At 43.2% G+C, this 21425-nt stretch overlaps 2 protein-coding genes across 2 annotated transcripts in view; one reads left to right on the top strand and one right to left on the bottom strand.

The window, feature by feature from the left end:
- Tnni3k (TNNI3 interacting kinase) overlaps positions 1-21425 on the bottom strand; it is a 287127-nt gene that overhangs the window by 49166 nt on the left and 216536 nt on the right. The gene's annotated exons all lie outside the window — the stretch shown is intronic.
- On the top strand, positions 5013-16779 carry Lrrc53 (leucine rich repeat containing 53). The gene is made up of 4 exons (XM_052178811.1): positions 5013-5100; positions 7380-8195; positions 11595-12110; positions 14819-16779. The coding sequence occupies exons 1-4, from the start codon at positions 5013-5015 to the stop codon at positions 16777-16779; spliced, it is 3381 nt and encodes a 1126-aa protein (XP_052034771.1).

The following is a 21425-nucleotide window of genomic DNA, read 5'->3' as shown; positions in this document are numbered from 1 at the left end:
TTCTTCCTTTAGCGCACCATGTTATCACCCCTTCCACACAGTCTCTGTTTTTTGGAGTTTTAATGACTGACTTACAGTCAAGCTCTGTATCCTACGTTCCTTTACTGTACATATAGAAAGTCCCAGCACCCTGGCTTACAGATCCTTTGTCTGTCCCTACCCAGTGAGTTTGTCTTCTCCATTGACATGGGCACTCCTCTTGGGTCCTACCTGAGTCTCACAGAAAGGTCTGCAAGGTTCTTCCATGTTCCCCATCCTCCTCCATCATTACCCAGTCTATGCTACATCTCTTCCTTTTGTGGGCCCCACTTGTAGACTTTTAGTTTTAACACTCTGGACACCTGGTTCTCTGAAGTCATCTTATGAGGAAAAGCAAAGCCTTCTCATTGAGACACTTTTCCTTGGTGCTCAGGCACCGTAGCATCATCTAATCCCCACCTCCCGGATCTTACCAGCTTTACCATCCCTTTCTTTGTCTTATGTTTCACCATGGTCGGTCACTCCTGTTACCATTGCTACCCACAGAGCCACACTTCCTTTTTCTTTCTCATTTTTGAATTCTCCTCAAAACAACACCAGCCTTAGATTAGGATCAGTTTCACCGCAGCTGGCCTCTTGCACCGCTGAGTGAGCCTCTTACTTATGTCTGGCCTATGCTCTGTCACATCTTGCAAACTCTTCCAGTTCTCTAGCTCCCAGGATGACATCTCTCTACCCACCCATTCCTCCTCACACATAGCCTTCATCCCTTTTGTTTCTGAGGATACATGGACTTGCCTACCTTTCCCTGCGGCTATCTCTGTCCCATATGTTCTGTGTCATATGTGTGCTTTGTTATGTGTGTGTGTGTGCACGTGTGTTATGATAGTGATTCTCCCCACTATGTGCTTTACCTGACAGTGTTCTGCTTACACCGTTCGTCCCACTGGCCTACAGATGCACAATGAATTTTCCCATTTAAAAATAAGCAACAAAATGAAATTCGTATGTAGACACTCAAGGATCCACTCTACTCATCATCTGTTGGCTCTCCTCTACACACCAGATGCTCTAAGAGTCGTCTACTCCTTCTGTCTTTGAACATTCCCACAGGAGGAACAACAATATGAGTCACCCACAACTCCCAGAGCTCCCAGGGACAAAACTATCAACCAAAGAGTACACATGGAGTTACCCATGGCTCCAGACACAGAGGCTACAGAGGATGGCCTTGTTGGACACTAAAGGGAGGCCTCTTTGGTGTCTTGGAAAGACTTGATGCTGTAGTGTAGAGGAGTAGCAGGACAGGGAAGTAGGAGAGGGTTGATTGGGGGACTGGGGGAGGGGAGATGGGTTATGGGATTTTCGGGGAATGGAGGAACCAGGAAAGGGGACAACATTTGAAATGTAAATAAAGAATATATCTAATAAAAACACACACACACACACCACACCTTACCAATTATACTTTCTCCACACACCAACACCTTCCTTGTGTGGAGAATAAACACACCCTTTATGGCAAACTCATTGTTAAATGTCATTGTTCCTCTTACTTTTCATGACATTAAGCACATTCCTTTGTCCCTAAGAGGTTTTTTCAGTTGACTCTGAAACCTTCCCCGTCTCTGCCTTTGGCTCTTTGGTTTTCCTCTGTTTTCTAGAGTTTTAGTTGTCCCAGGATGATCCTATTTTGAGTCAGTTTATTGATGACTCATCTCAGCCTCTCCTCTGTAAACAGGTCCCAGTTTTTTTTTACCTCTAGATTACTTCTCCCCAGCTGTGAACTCTATCTTTTCCCGGTTCAATAAATGACTACAGTGTCTACTTACTAAGATCCTAAGCTGTGACATTTTTCTTTCCTGTGTTTGCATCTAGGGTACTGTGGAGTTATAAAGATTCTCCTTCAAAGTTTATCTACAGCCTCCATAATCAACCTGCCCACTGCTAAACACTGCAAGTGCTGGAAAATTTTAAAGACGATCCTGGAGCACAAACAAACCATGTAGAACCACAAGGCAGGGATACAAAGGAAGTCTTAAACCTTGTTCTCTTTTTAGTAATAACGTTTCTCCTGAGGCTAAACATCCCAAATGCAACACAGGGATTCAAATTCCTGTAGTTTGAGTAATCAGAATTAAGAGGTCAGAATTCAGAGCCATTGCAATAAAAGGCCCATTACTGTACAACAAATGACTCCAGATTTAGGAGTTTCTAGCAAAAAGTATGTTTTGGACGTTGTTTTGCCTTGTTGTTTCTATGGGTCCTGAGCTCAGCACAGATTGTTTTTTTTTTTTTTCCGGAGTCTCATCATACTAAAATCAAGGTACCTGACATAGGTAGCTCACAAGTTGGATGCTTGGCTTTCCCTTGGCCAGCATGGGTTAATGTCTCTGGCTGTTTCCTCTGTGCTGCACCTGAGAGGACAGTCCCCACAGGGCAACCTTCCTCTAGGATAAAATGGAAGAGAAGCAGCTAGGGCAGCTCCTTGTCTCTATGTGTTCTGTGCATGCACCTAGAGTGGAGGGGTGCATACATGTATAACAGGCAATGACCCAACAGAATGATCTCATGGGTCATTCTGGAATCCGTCCTGTCAGAAGCAGGCAGTCAAGATGAAAGGGATGCTAGGGAAAGTGACTCCAGGATTCTGTGTGAACTACCTAAGCTCTGAATCTGTCTGTCTGTCTGTCTGTCTGTCTGTCTGTCTGTCTGTCTCTCTCTCTCTCTCTCTCTCTCTCTCACACACACACACACACACACACACAGATGATACTGTCTGCTGCCTAGAAAGGCCACAGAAGTGAGCTGAGGTCACATTTATGGATCATAAGGCCTTGTTCTGAATATTCTCTCATAGTAGAATTGTCTGACTCTTATGCTCTGCCTAAGAAAAAACGGCCACACTCTGTAGATCCAATTAATAAACACATCCTTTTGGTGTGTAAGTGATTCCATAAAATAGCTCTTCATCTTTTGCTAGATTCATTTTAGTCTCTCTTAGTAATGGGTGAATCAATATTGATACCACCAGGTACAAGGTATTTTGAAGGTGAACAGTGTTTTAATCATTCTTGTAGATTTAGCATTGTCTACCAGATAGGTTTGAGTTCACTTTTGTTAAGTCAAATTATATTGACTATTATATTTATTTTAAAATAAAATTTTCATCCTCAATCTATCTCTGTTGTCAGAGCCACATCTTGTCCTGCTGACATTATTAAAATATTCTTCTATTAGTGCAGCTTTCTAAAAGCATGATCCAGACAGCAAACAAGGTAATCATGTAAGCATGTACCTCACATAAAGCAGTGCTTCTCGTGAAAGCCTGTAATCACATCCTATCCCATCTGCATAAGGGAAAAACAATGTCCTCAGTATTCTTCCCCAGGACACATAGCAACCTGTCCTGCAATCTCTGACTTACTCTTCCTCCTGTAGATTCCAGTCCTGCCACAGTAAACCTGTGTGGGGCTTACCACATCCCTCCAGTGCATTCAACTTATGCAGTCCACCACACCCCTTGAGTGTGGCCCACCACGCCTCCATCCACAGGAATCATCTATTTTCATATTCAGTTGTTCACTGCTTGTACCCGTGCTTAGCTTACACACCTGATGAGGCAAGGCTTCACATACATCTCCGTCCCCAACGTGTAAGGGCCTTGAATTGGAAAATGTCACTAAAACTTTTATTAAATCACTAACTGAATTCATAATGCCCACTCTATCCATAGCATGAAGCCCACCCCACCCTTGGGGAGTTTGCACTTGTTTTTCTTCCCAGCAGGACTTCCTGTATCTTTGCCTTTCACACCTTATATTTAAATGGTGCTTTATCAGAGATTCTTCCTGCCTGCCTACTAAGCCCCAGAGGCTCAGGCTCCTTAACTCCTTTTATGGTTGTATTTACTTTACAGAACGACTCCCTATCATGTGACTTCACCTATTTTCATGGTCCCTTGCTTACTCTTTATATCACTGCATAGAAGGTGCCCCGATGAGGCAGACCTCCGCCTACATCTTGATCCCCAAAGTATAAAGGCTGTAATTGTAATCTGGGCCTTGAATCTGAAATATTTGCTAAATCCTCATTGAACCAATAATATTTATTTTTTCTCAAAAACTTCATTACATGAAGTTTATATAACATATTTATGTTTATGTAACAAGGTTATATTATGTTTGTTTCTTCCTCCATTCTATTCCCCCCCCCCTCTCTCTCTCTTTCTCTTTCTACCCATCAAGGAACTCCTTTTAAGAGACGCCTTTGAAGGAAGACTAAAATGGTGTTAGTTTCACTGGGGAGGCTTGGAAAGACAGCATCATGGCAAACTTGAACATTTATTGTTCTTAGAGCATCTCATCTACCTCTGTATGGTTGTCATGTTGTTGTCATTGGTGGTTGTAGTGATTGTTGCTGTATTTAACATAGAAAAAACAAAAATTAAGAAAAATGAAGTAGTTCATGAAAAGTGCCATCACTGGTCAATACCACAGTTGACTTTAATGCTAGGCAGAGCTGTGGTTTTGATCTCCTTAGTCTATAGGGAAGGAGTTGGTTCCCTTGTAGGTATCTGAGACTGGGAGCCTGAAATGGACTTCAGCATTGGAGATGCATGTCACACCCCCCTTAAAAGACTTGGGTTCTCTCCTTCTATCTGTGTGAATCCAGATGTTAACCACCTCCATTTCTTAAGCTTCAAAGAACACACAATTTTTTTTTTTTTAAAAGATGATATTTTGGGCAAACATACTGCAAACTCTAAAGTGCTCTGCCAAGAACCAGCGTTGTTTAGTCACCTACTAATGGAGTGTTCTGGGGTGTGTTCCTGGCTTCATGATCAAATGTGTTAACAGTTCATTTTAAACTTAAAAAAAAAAAAAAAGCTTTTCACTCTTTCGAGGACACCGTGGTGCTCCTGAAGGAGCAGCTGCCATTAGAGAGGTAAAGTCCCAAGCAGGGACTCCACATTCTTATGGGTCTTGTACTCTGCTCTCTTCTCAGGTGGACAGCTCTCACCCCCTGCCTTCATGCTGCATGTGACAGCAGCCTGCCCTGCGTCCTGTGTGGTATGCACCCAAGATGTCACGCTGTGTCACCAGCTAACCTACATAGTAGGTAATAAGCTCCCATCTGCACCCATCAATGTGCTGTGCAGCTCCTGCTGCTGTACTGACTGCCCTGACATCATCCAGAAAGTGGCCCCTCCCAAAGAGCAGGCCTTACTCAAATACAGGGATGTGTGACCTTTGATTTTCTGTCCCTCATTGCCCCAACCAATAACAGGCCAATACATTCAGGGCCAACTGAGATGTTTTTATTACAAAAGAATATCTGCATCCCATGAAGTTACTTAAAAATGAAAAGGAGAATAGGAGAATTTTGATCACTGACTTTTTTCAGTCTGTGCATTGTGTAGATTTGAGCCTTACCATCAACTGAAGGATATGTAAATGATTCTGAGTCCTGAGCTACAGTTGCTCAGCATTCGTAAGATTAACCAACATGCCAGCAAAAATGATTATTATCAAAGCCTATTTTGAAAGTCTTTTCTCTCTCTCTCTCTCTCTCTCTCTCTCTCTCTCTCTTTATCGGCAGTAAATGAGGTGTAGAAATGCTAACAAGAATTGCTGCCTGTATTCATTACATATTGCTTGCTTAAGTCAACAATTTAATAAGACACCTTATTAACAGATTTGAGGAGAATGTGATTTACATCCTGATATTCATGGAAGGGATAAACAAGCTATAAGCTCTGTCAGTAGAAAATTCTCAAAAATAAGCCTGCCCGAAGACAGAGTGAGGAAGGTAATTTGTTTCATTTCTAAAATCTCAGAGCTCTCTGGGAATTCAGAGGCAGACATTCTTATCTTCTCTGAAGGGAGAGTTTCAAGGTAGTCGTGCAGTGTGCTCTGTTTCCGGTCAGCACTGAGAGCAGGCACAATGTGCTCCCATCCCATGAGTAGGCCTCCGTGGTGTGTGTGAGGTGGCAGAGCTGGTGTCCCTCTGCACAGCTGCTCTTCCATGTCCCCTTATATACAGCATGCCATCTCTGTGGGGCCAGACTTCATGCATACAGAATCAGAAAGCTACTGGAGGTGGTTGGTATCTCCTTGCAGATGAGACAGAGAGAAACCAGAGTTTTCTCAGTGAAAGCCTGCAAATCCCAAAGCACTGGGCACCCAGCAAACACCAAACTCGCCTGAACTTCTCAGACATAACAAGGAGAGTCGAGAAATGCCAAACTGGCCAGAATTAATAGAATTTAAATGATCAATAACATGCACTTTAGAAAGCTCCCTGACTTTAGCTGGTGTGTGCTAACAGAGGGAAGGGATTATTCCGAAGGACTGCACTCTGAGCTTCCTCTGCCTTTTACATTTTTATCCCTTTGTTTCAACCATGCACCCTAAATTTCCCAGGGGAACTAGAATTTGCTTCCTCCATGGCTGGTGGCTCTAATATCACTTTCAGACTTCCAGGGGACAATGGGCTCCTTCATTCTCATGATACTGTCATCTGCAGTCAAAACAACGTTAGCATGATAAAGATGTGTTACAATAACTCCTGATTACAATGCATCTTTATTGAGTTAAAATGCTTTGGTTTCTAAGGACAGAGCAGCTAAGGCTCAGAGGTGATTATGGGAAGGGATTTAACAGTTGGAAGCCCTGAGTACCACCTGTCATCACAGGAAGGACTTCATTGGAGGGAACAGATATCAGACAGGAGGCCAAGATGGCCTCTACTTAATGAGAACCCTGCCGACAGACCCTCCAGTTGTCTGGAGAGAATATAGATCTATCTGACTAAGTTGACAACTTTAGCTTGAAGCAAAAGAAGGGCAAAGAAAGGAAAGAAAGAAAGAAAGAAAGAAAGAAAGAAAGAAAGAAAGAAAGAAAGAAAGAAAGAAAGAAAGAAAGAAAGAAAGAAAGTAGCTGAGTCCCCCTCCTGCCCCAACCCCAGTTCACACCTTTAGGTTGGAGGAGAGTAGAAAGAAAAATTAATTGATTTTCTAGCAGAAATATCCATCGCTGACAAAAGTCTTGTTAGGGAGCCTTATCAAGTCAGGCCAGGGATGGGGTAGAGTCTGCAGGGATAGTAGAGCTGGCCCATAACAGGACTCAATTTCCAAGGAAGCCTGAAAGGCCACATTCAAAACAACCCAGTGTGGGTGAGCCCCAAGCCAACTCACTCCACATACTGAGGACCACGAGGGCTGTGTTCCTTCAACATCATGTTCTGCAGACAGGGGGAGGTAAAACCCAGCATTCTTACAGCCAGCTTTGGACAAACTTGTAATTGTTCTCACTTTTTTTCCCATCCAGTGACAAGACTCCCTCTATTCTCCACCCTGTGCATGTATTTGTCTCTAGCTTGTGTTTTCTTTCCTACAGCAGCCCCTGAGACCACCAGGGTTCTAATCCTTACAGACGGAGACCTCTCTTCAGTAGAGTGGACCAATTTGACTCTCCCGGTTAACTTGGCCCTGCTCTCTCTGAGCCGAAATGCTATCTATGGAATTCAGAAAGGCTCCCTGCACAGCCGCACCAAGCTTTGGACCTTGTCTCTGGGCCACAACCACATCCCCAGTTCTTCTCTGTTGGACCACACCTTCAGCAAGCTGCGAAGCCTGCAGGTCCTGGCGCTGACCTATAATGCCCTCCGCAGCCTGAGAAGAGCCTGGTTCCAGAACTCCAAGGTCCCGAGCCGACTCTTGCAGGATGGAAATCAGATGACCAACCTCACGCAGAGTTCTTTTAAAGGTGCGACCCTCCACACACTCAGACATCTGGACTTATCTAACAATTTCAGTTCCTTCATTGAGAAGGATGCCTTCCAGCAATTGCCCCAACTGCAGGAAGTGGATCTTTCTAGAAACATGTTGGCTCACATGCCAGATGCCTTTACCTCGCTGAAGCAGCTGAGCCTCCTGCGCTTGGAGGGGAACCATTGGAGCTGCACCTATGACCTTCACCTGCCAGCCCGCATTTTAAGAAACTTCGTGACGTCTCCGGCTCAGACACTTCATAACACCAAGAACCTAAACTGTGAGGTGTTTCCCCCAGCTGTGGCCGCTGCAGAGAACATGCTGAGGCTGACTGAGACCAACTGTGACTCCAAGGGTCATAACGTCACTCTGGCTCTAAAGGACAGGCGTCCCCTTCTCCCAGGGCAGGATGTGGTTCTCTTCACTGTGCTTGGCTTTGCAGGTACACCTGGGAAATGTAGGCCTCTTCTTTCCACCCTCGAGTGTGTTTTCTTGGAGTGTGTGAGTCATCTCCACAGCAGCTGGGAGAGCGGGAGGGATGCAGGAAGGAGAGGCGAACAGGGTAGAGGTGGCAACAGACCCAGCACCGGCTGCCAGCACTTCTGTTTCAGAAGAGCAGTGTAAGACAGAGATAGGAGCCTGAGACTGAAGGACTACGGTCCCAAGTGTAACTTGTGTCATAACCTGGAAAGGTGAACTCTTCTTGTTACAGACACTTCCTGTTCTCAGGACTGCAGCACAGAGATACTTCCTCTATTTCAGTAACTGCTTTCCACACAGTACTGGGATATATATAATATATATATATATATATATATATATATTATATATAAAGTTCTTTTTTTTATTCGATATATTTTTATTTACATTTCAAATGATATCCCCATTTTCTGGCCCCTCACTCCCCAAAAGTCCCATAAGCCCCCTTTCCTTCCTCTGTTCTCCCACCCACCCCTTCCCACTTCCCTGTTCTGGTTTTGCCCTATACTGCTACACTGAGTCTTTCCAGATCAAGAGGCCACTCCTCTGTTCTTCTTGTACCTCATTTGATGTGTGGATTATGTTTTGGGTATTCCATTTTCTAGGTTAATATCCACTTATTAGTGAGTGCATACCATGATTGATCTTTTGAGACTGGATTACCTCACTTAGTATGATGTTCTCCAGCTCCATCCATTTGCCTAAGAATTTCATGAATTCATTGTTTCTAATGGCTGAATAGTACTCCATTGTGTATATATATCACATTTTTTGCATCTACTCTTCTGTTGAGGGATACCTGGGTTCTTTCCAGCTTCTGGCAATTATAAATAGGGCTGCTATGAACATAGTGGAACATGTATCCTTATTACATGCTGGGGAATCCTCTGGGTATATGCCCATGAGTGGTATAGCAGGATCTTTTGGAAGTGACATGCCCAGTTTTCGGAGGAACCGCCAGACTGATTTCCAGAGTGGTTGTACCAATTTGCAACCCCACCAGCAGTGGAGGAGTGTTCCTCTTTCTCCACATCCCTGCCAACTCCTGCTGTCTCCTGAGTTTGTAATCTTAGCCATTCTGACTGGTGTAATGTGAAATCTCAGGGTTGTTTTGATTTGCATTTCCCTAATGACTAATGATGTTGAGCATTTTTTAAGATGCTTCTCAGCCATCTGAAGTTCTTCAGGTGAAAGTTCTTTGTTTAACTCTGTACCCCATTTTTAAATAGGGTTATTTGGTTTTCTGGGGTCTAAGATATTTATTTAGGACTCAAGGAAAAGGTTTAAAGACACGGTGAGCAGTAAGCACTTGGGGCACTCACATCTCTGTGCTTTTCCTGCTTGTAAAAGTCACCAGTGAGGATAGGAGAGATGGCTCAGTGGGTAAAGACACTCACTTCCAAGCTAATGGCCTGGGTTCCATCTGCAGGGCCCACACAGGGAAGACACAGGACTCCTTCACTGTCCTCTCACCTGTTTGTGGTGTTTGTGGGTGTCCATAGCAAGCTAACCATATATATATGGTTAGCTTATATACAGATAATATATATAGGTATATATTATATATGTTATATATATATCACATATATCATAACCATGTATGTGTGTAATGTGACATATATAATATATATCATTACACATATATATGGTTATGATGTATATGATATATATATATGGAGTACATTACACATATGTATGGAATTTTCAAAGAAAAAAGGTTTGTATTTAAAAGTTTTCCAGCGGTCTTTTTCAGAACCCTGAACCGGTATCAGCAGGAGAAACTTAGGAACCACACACCCAGGGCCTGTGGCTGAGTCAGTCAGTATATGATACAGATTTGAACTCTGCCTCCCCTCTGACCAGACTCATGACTTAGAGAAAGCACTATGCCTTGTTGCTGGAGGGCTATGAATTCTTTGAGGACTTGTATCTTCTCTTTCATATACTTGGCCAACACCAAGAAAAAGATAGATATCCCTCAATTTTTAAGAGTGATGGAATTTAAAAATACATTGAGGATCATAGCTTCCCAGATGAATGATACATAATACAGCCATTAGTTGAAATTTCTTGAGTTATTGATCTCTCTGTGTGCTTTAAAATGATCTCAGTGCATAGTGAAAAATATACACAGGATAATGAAGGTTGTGTGTGTCTGTTTCTGTGTGTTGTATTTCTGGTTGTGTGTGTACATGAGTACACACATTTCTCTGTGTGTCTGTATATGTGTCTGTGTGCTTCAAATTTTGTCTCTGCCTCTGCCTCTCTGTCTCTCTGTCTCTCTGTCTCTGCCTCTGTCTCTCTGTCTCTCTGTGTGTGGGTGTGCGCTCGAGCGTGTGTTTTTCTGTGTCTATGTCTGTGATTGTCCTCTAAATCTGGAGGACAAAGGCCCACTAATGGGCATTCAAGACTAAGTGGTAGATTTTGTGCTATAAACCATTTGAGAGGAGATTCCAGTTGAATTGAACACTAGCTCTTTGACTCTGGGTTGTACTTTTAATGGAGACCAGACAACAGAGTAACCACCCAGTCAGTGGACATCATACTCCCTCAAAGGGGATCTAAACTTCTGGGAAAGCAAGTTCCTTCAACATTTGTGTAACAACATTGATAATCTGAAATGCCAAGAAATTGTTTCCCATAAATGGCAGAAGTTTTTCAACAGCAACAGATTTCCTTTGATTGTATCCAGAATCTGAGAGCCTGGGATAATTAACAGATATTCCAGAGAAAACTCAGGAAGCTGCACAGCCAAGTGATGTGTCATGGGGTTCAAACTAGACTGAGAGTTCAGGCATAAACCAGGCAACACAGGCATGCTTATCACATCACACATGTATGTGTGTAGTATTGTATAGCATGGCATGTGTGTAAAAGTATGCATACAGCTGTGTTCATGTGGTGGCTAGAGGAGGGTGTGGGGGGGACTCTACCAGCTTCTACCTTCTTCCCTTGAGAATGCCTCTCACTGACCCTGGAACTAATGTAGCAACCACAGTGACCTTTCTGCCTCTGCTTCCCATAGTTCTGGGGTTATAGTGCACCAGTGACCACACCCAGGTATTCTCACAAATGGTGAGGATTTGATCTCAGGTTCCAAAGTTTGTGCAAACAGCAAGCACTCTTACCCAGGCATCCACCTCTCTAACCCTGGAACTCTTAATATACAAACTGTGCAGTAGAATGAAGTCAGAACAGCTACTAGGTGGCTTGATGGTTTTCCTATGGTGCTAGATAGTAGATGCCTCTTGTGTCTTCACATGTGTAGGCACCACAGATCTCCCATGCTGTTCTTCTAATTGTCTCTATCTCTCTTGTTTTTTTTTTTTTTTTTTTTTTTTTTTTTTTTTTTTTGCCACAGGAGCCATTGGTCTTACATGTGCAGGGTTAATCATATTTAACTGGAAACTCCAACAAGGCAGAGCAAATGGACGCACATCTGAAAACCTTTGTTGCAGAACTCTCAATGAATCCCTGTGTGCTCATGAAGCAAGAAATGGCCGTGCCGTGGGGTACTGTAACTGCCACTTAACTCGAGAAAATGAGACAGAGGTGATGTCCGATGTGGGCTCCAGAAAGGAAACACCACTTAGACAGGAAAACAGCCATCAAGCAATGCTGGCCTGCGAGTCCACAGCCCTGGATGCATCATTCAGAAAGCTGAAAGGGAGAGACCACGGGGCACACAGTGCTTGCTCTTGCCTGGGCGATGAACTGCTACAGGCAGCATGCTACGGGCCTCCTGGGAACAAGAAAGCTCTTTATGATGCAGACTTAGTGACAAGATGTAGTCCAAAGACAGCTGAAAAGCCAAACAACCAGAAACATGAAGAAGTCCAGTCACAAATCCTGCCACAGCATGGAAAAAGAACAATAGGTGAGCTTGTCTGTTAGAAATTCCCACTGTTCTTAGAGAAGTGCTATAAAATTCACTGTAGTCTGTTTAGTCTGTTTCTTCCTTTTTTGAAGATATAAAGGTGCTGGAGAGAGAGAGAGAGAGAGAAAGAGAGAGAGAGAGAGAGAGAGAGAGAGAGATATGTATGTCTGATAATTTGTGTATAGGCATATGTAAACATGCCTATTTATACATGTGTTTGTCTGAGAACCTGTGTGTACATGTGGTGTGTGTAAACATGCACACATGCATGTCTGAGAACCTATGTGTATGAGAACACATGTGCATGTCCAAGTATATGTGTGTGCCTGTGTAAATGCATACATGTGCATGTCTGAGTATCTGTCTATGTGTCTGTGTGCCAGTAGATGTCTCTGTGAGAGTGTGCTTCCTGTATATGTGGTGAGTATCTGTCTGAATGTTTTTTGTATGTGCAGCGGGGTGAGCCATCTATGTTGCCTCTCCTCCCTGGAAAGTGAATGTTAAGAACCAATACCTAAGGATGCTTTAAAAAGGAAAGAGAAGCCTCAGTAGCAATACTGCTGAGATTTCTAAGAATGTGGGTACCAGCTTTCTTCCCAGCATCCTCTGAGCTCTGGTGCCAATTTGCAGTAAATAGCCTTCCTGGAGCATGGCACTTGAGAAGAATGGCCTCCTAACACCAGTGATTCATTTCAGGAACGATGTTAAGAAACACACTTTGCTTGCTGAGCTGTCAACCATGATAACTTCTCAGTTCTCGGAAAGTCGGGGCTTAATTCATTGTCTCATGTCGCGAGCCCAGTGGACCTGGCCGTGGCACCTACCTGCTGTCTACAGGCAATGCCAATACTTGTGTGGAGGCAATGAATCAAGCATCTTCCTTTCCATCCTGAATTCTGGGGCGATGCTCTCACGCCCTGCAGTGCACACACTTACACGGCTGCTCAGCTTAGAGGCTCTGCCACTTATTTCAACTGGTTTGGAGGAGGCAGGATTTTCTGCTGGAAAATGAATGACAGAGGACTCATGTGATATACTTTCTGTGGCGATCTGGCCCTGAGGCTTGATCCAGGCACCACAGGATAAGAATGAAACTATATTTTATTTCCTATGTGGCATAAGGCAGGATGTGAGTTTATCTGACTGTATTTCTTGCTGGTTCCTTGGGGCTGATGGTTTGACTCCAGAAAAAGATGGCCAAGAAAAAAACAGCTTCCATAGAAATCAGAAAAGATTGGTTTTATTTTATAAGAAATCAAGGCTTAGCTTTTTTATTTCCTTTTAGCTTTCAGGAGTATCTAAAGCCTTGCTTAGTCTGTCTGTGGGGGAATTATATACACAAGAGGACATGACTACTTAACCCTTTGCAGCACTGGTTTCTTGGTCTGTTATATCAGTGGTGGCCTTGGGGAAACACCTGCACTTCTGCAGTATCCTGAGGGTGGGAGGAAGAATTCAGGATGGCAGTCAATTCCATGCTTGGTCTTGAAGATAAGTTCAACATTATGCCTGTAACACGGGACTTCAGAGCAGACTTCTCTGTGTAGAGGAAGTGCCAGGAATCACCTAGTTGAGTAGTTCTTGATGTTTGCCTTCTGTTTCTAGAACTTAAGAGAATCCGATGAAGACCATCAACTCTTTCCCAGGACATTCACGCATCCACCTGGGCCCTTTCCACACCAGCAGCTTTCTCAAAGTCACCCACAAGTGTGCCTTAGGGTATGGTGACATTTTAGCCTGGGCTTGGCTCACCTCTTCTTTTACCTAATAAATGGAGGTTCTTCCTTTTTATTTCCTCTAAATTAAATGATTTCATGAAACAAGAGAAAGCAGGCTAGTGAGACATAATTCAAGACTCACTGTAGATAAGAACGAGATAGGCTGCTCTAAGACCAACACCCAAATGGATTGCCTTCCTCTTAACTGTCCTAAGATGGCAGAACTTCTACAATAGACCCTGGCTCTTTTTAATATCAAATGAACTAATAAATGTATAATATTTATCACATTGTCTAGTTCTTCCTATAAACAAGAGTAATATTAGGTTTTTGTTGATATTATTGAATGTGTATTATTAATAGTATATATTACCTATACTATTTTAAAGTCACAAGTAGATATTACCACTAGGCAATATCCCAAATTAACCACTTATTAAGAATTTTTTAGTGGATAGTGCATTAATTTACAGGAAGTAAAATAAAATATGGCCTTCTGTCTTCATTAAGGTAACAGGTATTCTTTTTTTGTTGTTGTTGTCAAGGTTACTCTTCTTGAGGCCTGGACATTGCTTAATGTTTCATCTACCTACATTCTTCCAAATTTGTATTTCCATTTCCAAAATGGGAAACAAGTAAGAAAAACCTATTGTGCCATTTGAAAAGGATTAAGATGTCAGTCATCTTTAAAGGTAACATAACCATGATGGAATCTAAGTATGAGCTGGCATGTATGTCATTTACAATCCTAATGGCACAGTTTCTAAATTGGCATCACAGCTGACTGAGAGGTGGCTACCAAGAACACGATTGCAAAAGCACCAAATAGCCAAGGGTTCTCTTTCCTATCAGCAGAAATTTAGGAAATACTCAGGAATTATCACAATTAAAAGAGTCATTTTACAATTTTCATAAGGTTCATAGACCTCTGGTTGGTTGGGATACCACAAGTGTGCCTGGTGGTAAATTCCTGCATTTATTGTTCAGCAGATATGAGCAGTGGCACCTTTAGAAGCAGATATGGGACATCCGTTTCAACCTTGGCAGGAGTGAGTCTTGGGAAGCATTTAACAAACAAGTCATGGCAGCCTCCAATAGGAAAAGGAGACAATGCTGCACAGAGACTTTTCATCACCAGCTCATCCTCCAAGCGACGGGAGCCAGGGCAACGTGTTGGAGGCAGGACTGCTCACAGACATAGTGCGGGATATGACCATCATCAGGACCCTTTAAAGCAGAGCAAGCCTACAAATTCTCATCCCAACATTTCCTTTACCTGCAAATACGTACCCTGGGATGCGTTTCAAGATTTTGTGAGAGGGAAGAAGGCAGATCGAAGAGAGCAGGCAGAATCTGAGAAGCAGCAAGCTCAAATTAACAGAGCAATAGAAAAATTCCTCAGGGGTCAGGAGAACAAAGACAAATCAAGGTTGTCAGCAAAAATCAAGAAGGCATGTTCTACAAAGAGGGTGAAATTCCAGAACCCTGATTTAGTCAGGGCAAAAGGGCTGGTGGTGTCAGCAGAGACACCGGTTTCCTGGAAACAGGGAGATAGCGAAAGCCAACACCTGACTTCCTTGGATCTCAAAACCTGTACCAGCCTGGAGGAGGTCAAGGAAGCAAGAGAAAAGCTTCCAGAGCACCGGGCTCTGAAAAAGAAGACACTCAAGCCCTCCCATCTGCGGGAGAAAGCGAAGGGACAGAATTTAAGGCTAAAGGTAGATCTGCACCCCTTTGGAAAAACTAGGGTCCACCCGGAGGAATCCACATCAGATCACAACAAGAGACATAAACAAACAAGGTTACCTCTCCAGAGAGCAGCCAGAACTTTTGAGAGAAAACTCAAGGCAAAACCTGTGTCTTTTGTCAGTTCTCAGCTGCCAGGGAGGAGCAGCCATGCTAAACTCACTTGTTCAAAGGGACCACTGCAACATGCCCTGGATCAGATCCCTTCTCAGGAAAGAAATGGCACCTTCACAGCTGACAGCTTGTCGGTAGACAATCAGGGTTCTGAGCAGGGCAGCTGCTGCCCAATGGGCCACGTTCCCAATGGGAACTTACTAATGGTGCCTCAGCCCCCAGTCAGGGTTGCTGAGCACCACCATTCACACCCTGTTCTCTCACCCAAGCAAACGGAAAATATCACTGGTGCACAAGGGGAAGTTCTTGGCCCCTCCCCAGCCTGTTTGGGAAATGGCGAGAATAGTGTTTTCCGATCTCAACACTCCAGGGGGGTTATTGACCATGCAGTAATGGTGTCTACTCAACACAGCGACCAGGATAAATTAAAGATCAATGAATTAAACCAGTTTACTTTGTCCCTTGGTTACCAGGTGATTGACACCTTCAGCAAAGATCACATTTTGGATGAGAATCAAGCTTTACAACAGGAAGAGCCAAAATCAAGCCACGAACAGTATGGAAGTGAGGAAAAACCATACGTGAATGCATTCAACTTATCCCACGGAAGAGTGGAAAATTGTATTGTAGATGGAAAAGAGAATGACTTAGGAGATAAGATTTCTCCCATAAAGGGACGTGTATCCTCTCCCACTGCCTGGACACACTCCTACAATAACTCACCATGCATGGTGCCTCACTGTCTCCCACACCAGCACAACTGCAGTGGGAGAGGAACAGACACCAACACCCTATCACAGGGAGATAATGGTGGCGAGCCTGCAGCAGCAGGGATGCAGGCAGGAGTGGGAGAAGAGAGACAAACACTCCGGGAGAGGGATGCGAATTCTCATGCAGCAAGTTGGACAACACAGATGGGCCCTGCAGAGGAAAGGCAGCAGACACTGGAAGTCTCAAGGAAGGAGAAACTTGTGTTGTGCTATCCCAGCTCTGACAAGGAGACCATTTCTATTAAAGACTCAAGTAAAGTTGAAACCAGCATGCTGCCAAGTGAGACAGATCCTCAAACTCACAACCATGGGTCCCCTTGAAGATGCCCTGGAGATAACCAACCAGATGGAAATGACAGGGACCACGGGGAAGCTGCCGGGTCAGGGGGGACACCAGGAGCTCCTTACCCCTTGCAGGAGTTAAATGTCATTCATTCTGAGATAGGAAACCGGGTGCCTTTAATTCCTAACAGCAAAAAAGGAGCTGAAAACCCCACTTGAAAACATCCTTAGACACATTGTTTACTGGGGAGTCTTACCCACCACTTTTAGAAGTAGAGAGTCAGAAACAGCAAGTTGCATAACATTCATTTCTGGCCTAGGCTATCTTCTTGGAGGATCAAAAGCATCTCTAGACTCTGAGAACACTGAACACATACTGTTCAGGGCATAGTTTTTCCGTAATTCTTCATTCCCAGTGACATAAAAGTTTATAGTCAGCTACAGAACAGAAATCGAAGATAGAACCTGGATTATCCTCCCTATAGCTGAGTGAATGAATAGGCCCCTTCAAGGATGATGGGAACTTCTGCCTAGTCCTGGAAAATCAACCAAAGACTTAAAAAGTCTCAAAGGAATGAAAGGTTCAACATGAACCGTTTTGCATGTGACGTTTATTTTATGGAAATTGTTATGCACGTCTCAATTAGTGCTATTACAACCTTGCTTTCTGCACTGATGAGCACAGATTCGTGTGTGCCTGATCTGTTTTCTTAATTATGGTGTAATGAAAATTCAGCAGTGTTTGTTAATTGTACTGTAGAGTGGTAAATTTTACCCATTTGTAATCGCTTTGTCGATAATTTTCTTAGATCTTAAGTAGAAGTCTTAAAAAACCTGCTATTTCTCTAAGGGGAAATAATTGAAGATTTCCAGGACAACTGTAAAATTTGAAAAACCCTCTAAGTCCAGAAGAGGGCAAGCTCAGCCTCCTTCCTTTCAGAAAGGCAAACAGGTTTTAGAAGCAACACAGTGGCTGAAGAACAAAAGGAATTTTAATGAGCTTTATTGCCAGTTGTTATTAATATAAGTCTTTGAAAACCAAATAACCATTATCTCAGTCTTTGGAGGTTTGATCTCTCCAGTTGAGCTTGCCACTGCTGTTGGCTGGGAGCGTCCCTCCTTGCACAGAGGAATCAAATGTGCTCATAAATACTGGATTTAGCAGCAATGGTGAATAACTCTAGATCATTGAACGTCACATTTACCTGAAAAGGACAGGTCTGCTTAGGCAATTTAATACTGATACCCAAGTAAGATGTTCAGCTTATGTATCCACAGAGCAGAATACTATAGTTCACGTTGTGTAGTGGGGGTAGGGAGGAGATTAAACAGAAACAAATGGTCTCTGTCCCATCTTTGTATCTTCCTGGCCTCTCTGTCCTTTTAGCTGTATTTGATATTTGCAATATTAAATGAGCTTGAGGGGTTTCTCGGACAATGCAAACACTGCTTGGCACCCACTGGACTTCTATTTCCTGTGTAGATCTGACAGCAAGTGATGAAATATCCTCGTGTTGAGAGCCCCTCACCCCCTTCCTTTGTCTTGCCAAGAGTCAGACATCTCTGCCTCCGTTCTCACCCTCTCAGTTCTCAGCCCTCCGCCTGGGCTTCACTCTCTTATCACAAGCCTGTGCCCCTTCCTCTCCTGATTCCACTTCATCCTGGGGAACACCTAACTGCTGTCAGTCCTGTATGGTCAGTCTCTTCAGTTCTGACTGACAGCTGCTCTCTTGGAGAGGGAGATGAGGTGACGATTTTGTTTCTATATCTTTCATTTTCTCCTAGCATCTCAAAAGTTCTGGCTCTGTAATGAAGGGTCTTCAGCCTTGTTCTCTCTCCTTGTCGCTACCAGTATTGCAACTGTGGGGGTGAAACCTCCTCTTCCTCACTGGCTGCCTCTCAGAAGGCAGCAGAGATGGCCCCCCTGAACTCTGTCACCTCTTTCTTAGGCTGCTTCTTTTGCAATAGATTGTAGGTTTCTGTTAGCCTCTGAATCCCCATGGCAACCGCACAACTGCTTCTTATAATCAACTGGATCACAGTGCCAGCAGCCCCTGGGGGCCGTTCTGACCTCACAACCTTTGCTTTAGTTTTCATGCTTCAGCTCTGTCTCTCCTGGACGCATGCCTCTAGGGTGCCTGTGGAAAGCATAGTTTCAGGCTGCATCCCAGGGATGCTCATTCTGAGCCTGAGGATGGGGCTGGAGAATCTTTGCTTTTGCACAGACAGGAGGGTGAAGTGAATAACGTGCAGTCCCATGCTCAAAGAGAACACGGAGGTTACTTCATGGACAGAGTTACATGCAACGATTTCAGTAAAAAATGAGAAACCCTTCTTACCTAGCAAATATATTTCTAAAAAAAAAATCCATTATATAAATTTTTTTACTATTTTAGCGGTAAGATTAAAATTCATATTGCAGCTACAAAGGCTGTCGTTATTTACCAAAGTCAGCTTGGTCTACATCGCAAATTTTAGGCTGGTCATGATTACATGGATACTGTTTAAAAACAAAACAACAAAGCACACTTTCTTATGTTTCTGTTACTGTCTGGGGATGTGCCTTTAGTCGATGTAGACACTTAAGCCAGTACACAGTTTGGATTATTGAGAGTTTGGATTGTTTCATGAATTTTGAGAGGGAGTCTGGGGATGAGCAGGTAGGAGTTTCACAGGTGCAAGGGGGGAGGAGAAATGAGGTCACTACAGTACTTATGTCTGAAATTCTCAAAAACTGAATGTGGAAAAGGAGCAACAAGCAGAATAACATGGTGTTAGTTATTTATATCTAAAGATCTCTTTATCAAATGCTATCTGGCCTAGAGGTTTAATCTGTCACCGACTCCAGTGTTGTCAAAACCAGCAAACCCTTCATCTCTTTGCTCACAATAGACACACATATTTTCTCTCAGTGTGCACAAATTCATTCTCTCACCAGATCCTTACTCAGTGAGTGATGGTCTTTGGGTTTTGATTTTGGCCCAAGTGTCATTTCTGGGACGACTTCAAGGACTCACTCTCTCTCTGTGCTCAGCTTTCTGGAGTTGATTTACTTTGCATTTTCATAGTCTTCCTTAATTTTGACTCATAGTTCTCACAATTTATTAATGTTTATTTATTTAATCACTACATAATGGTTAAAGCCCTCAGGTCCATGGACAACACTGCAGGATTCAGCAGCAGAGATTCAATAAACTAATTGTTGAAGAAAAACCAATCAGAATGTTGGCCTCTTGCTGCCATTCCCTTGCCACCCACCCTGCTGATGTAGTAAGGACCTTTCTGGGCATTGTAAAGGCAATAGAAAGAGCAGAACATGATAGTCTACCTAAGCGACACAAAACACTCCACTAGAGAACTCCTACCGCTGATAAACAACTTCAGCAAAGTGGCTGGCTATAAAATCAACTCAAGCAAATCAGTAGCCTTTCTATACTCAAAGGATAAGCAGGCTGAGAAAGAAATTAGGGAACTGACACCCTTCACAATAGCCACAAACAGTATAAAGTACCTTGGGGTGATTCTTACCAAATGACAAGAACTTCAAGACTCTGAAGAAGGAAATGGAAGAAGACCTCAAAAACTGGAAAAACCTCCCATGCTCATGGATCGGCAGGATTAATATACTTAAAATGGCCATTTTGTCAAAAGCAATATACAAATTCAATGCAATACCCATCAAAATCCCAACTCAATTCTTCATAGAGTTAGAAAGAGCAATTCTCAAATTTATCTGGAATAACAAAAAACCCAGGATAGCTAAAACTATTCTCAACAACAAAAGAAATTCTGGGGAAACTGTATCCCTGACCTCAAGCAATACTACAGAGCAATAGTGTTAAAAACTGCATGGTATTGGTACAGTGACAGGCAGGAGGATCAATGGAACAGGATTGAAGATCCAGAAATGAACCCACACACCTATGGCCACTTGATCCTCGACAAACGGGCTGAAAACATCCCATGGAAAAAAGATAGCCTTTTCAACAAATGGTGCTGGTTCAACTGGAGGTCAGCATGCAGGAGAATGCGAATTGATCCATCCTTGTCTCCTTGTACTAAGCTCAAATCCAAATGGATCAAGGACCTCCACATAAAGCCAGATACTCTGAAGCTAATAGAAAAGAAACTGGGGAAGACCTTTGAGGACATCGGTACAGGGGGAAAGTTCCTGAACAGAACACCAATAGCTTATGCTCTAATATCAAGAATTGACAAATGGGACCTCATAAAATTACAAAGTTTCTGTAAAACAAAGGACACCATCGAAAGGACAAATCGGCAACCAACAAATTGGGAAAAGATCTTCACCAACTCTACATCAGATAAAGGGCTAATATCCAATATATACAAAGAACTCAAGAAGTTGGACCCCAGAAAACCAAATAACCCTATTAAAAATGGGGTACGGAGTTAAACAAAGAATTCTCACCTGAAGAACTTCGGATAGCAGAGAAACATCTTAAAAAATGCTCAACTTCATTTGTCATCAGGGAAATGCAAATCAAAACAACCCTGAGATTTCACATTACACCAGTCAGAATGGCTAAGATTACAAACTCAGGAGATAGCAGGTGTTGGCAAGGATGTGGAGAAAGAGGAACACTCCTCCACTGCTGTTGGGGTTGCAAATTGGTACAACCACTCTGGAAATCAGTCTGGCATTTCCTAAGAAAACTGGGCAT

This window comes from Apodemus sylvaticus, chromosome 4 (assembly GCF_947179515.1).
Source record: "Apodemus sylvaticus chromosome 4, mApoSyl1.1, whole genome shotgun sequence".
Lineage (NCBI taxonomy): Eukaryota > Metazoa > Chordata > Mammalia > Rodentia > Muridae > Apodemus > Apodemus sylvaticus.
The sequence above is the reverse complement of the archived record's forward strand: the minus strand, read 5'-3'. Positions and strand labels throughout refer to the sequence as shown.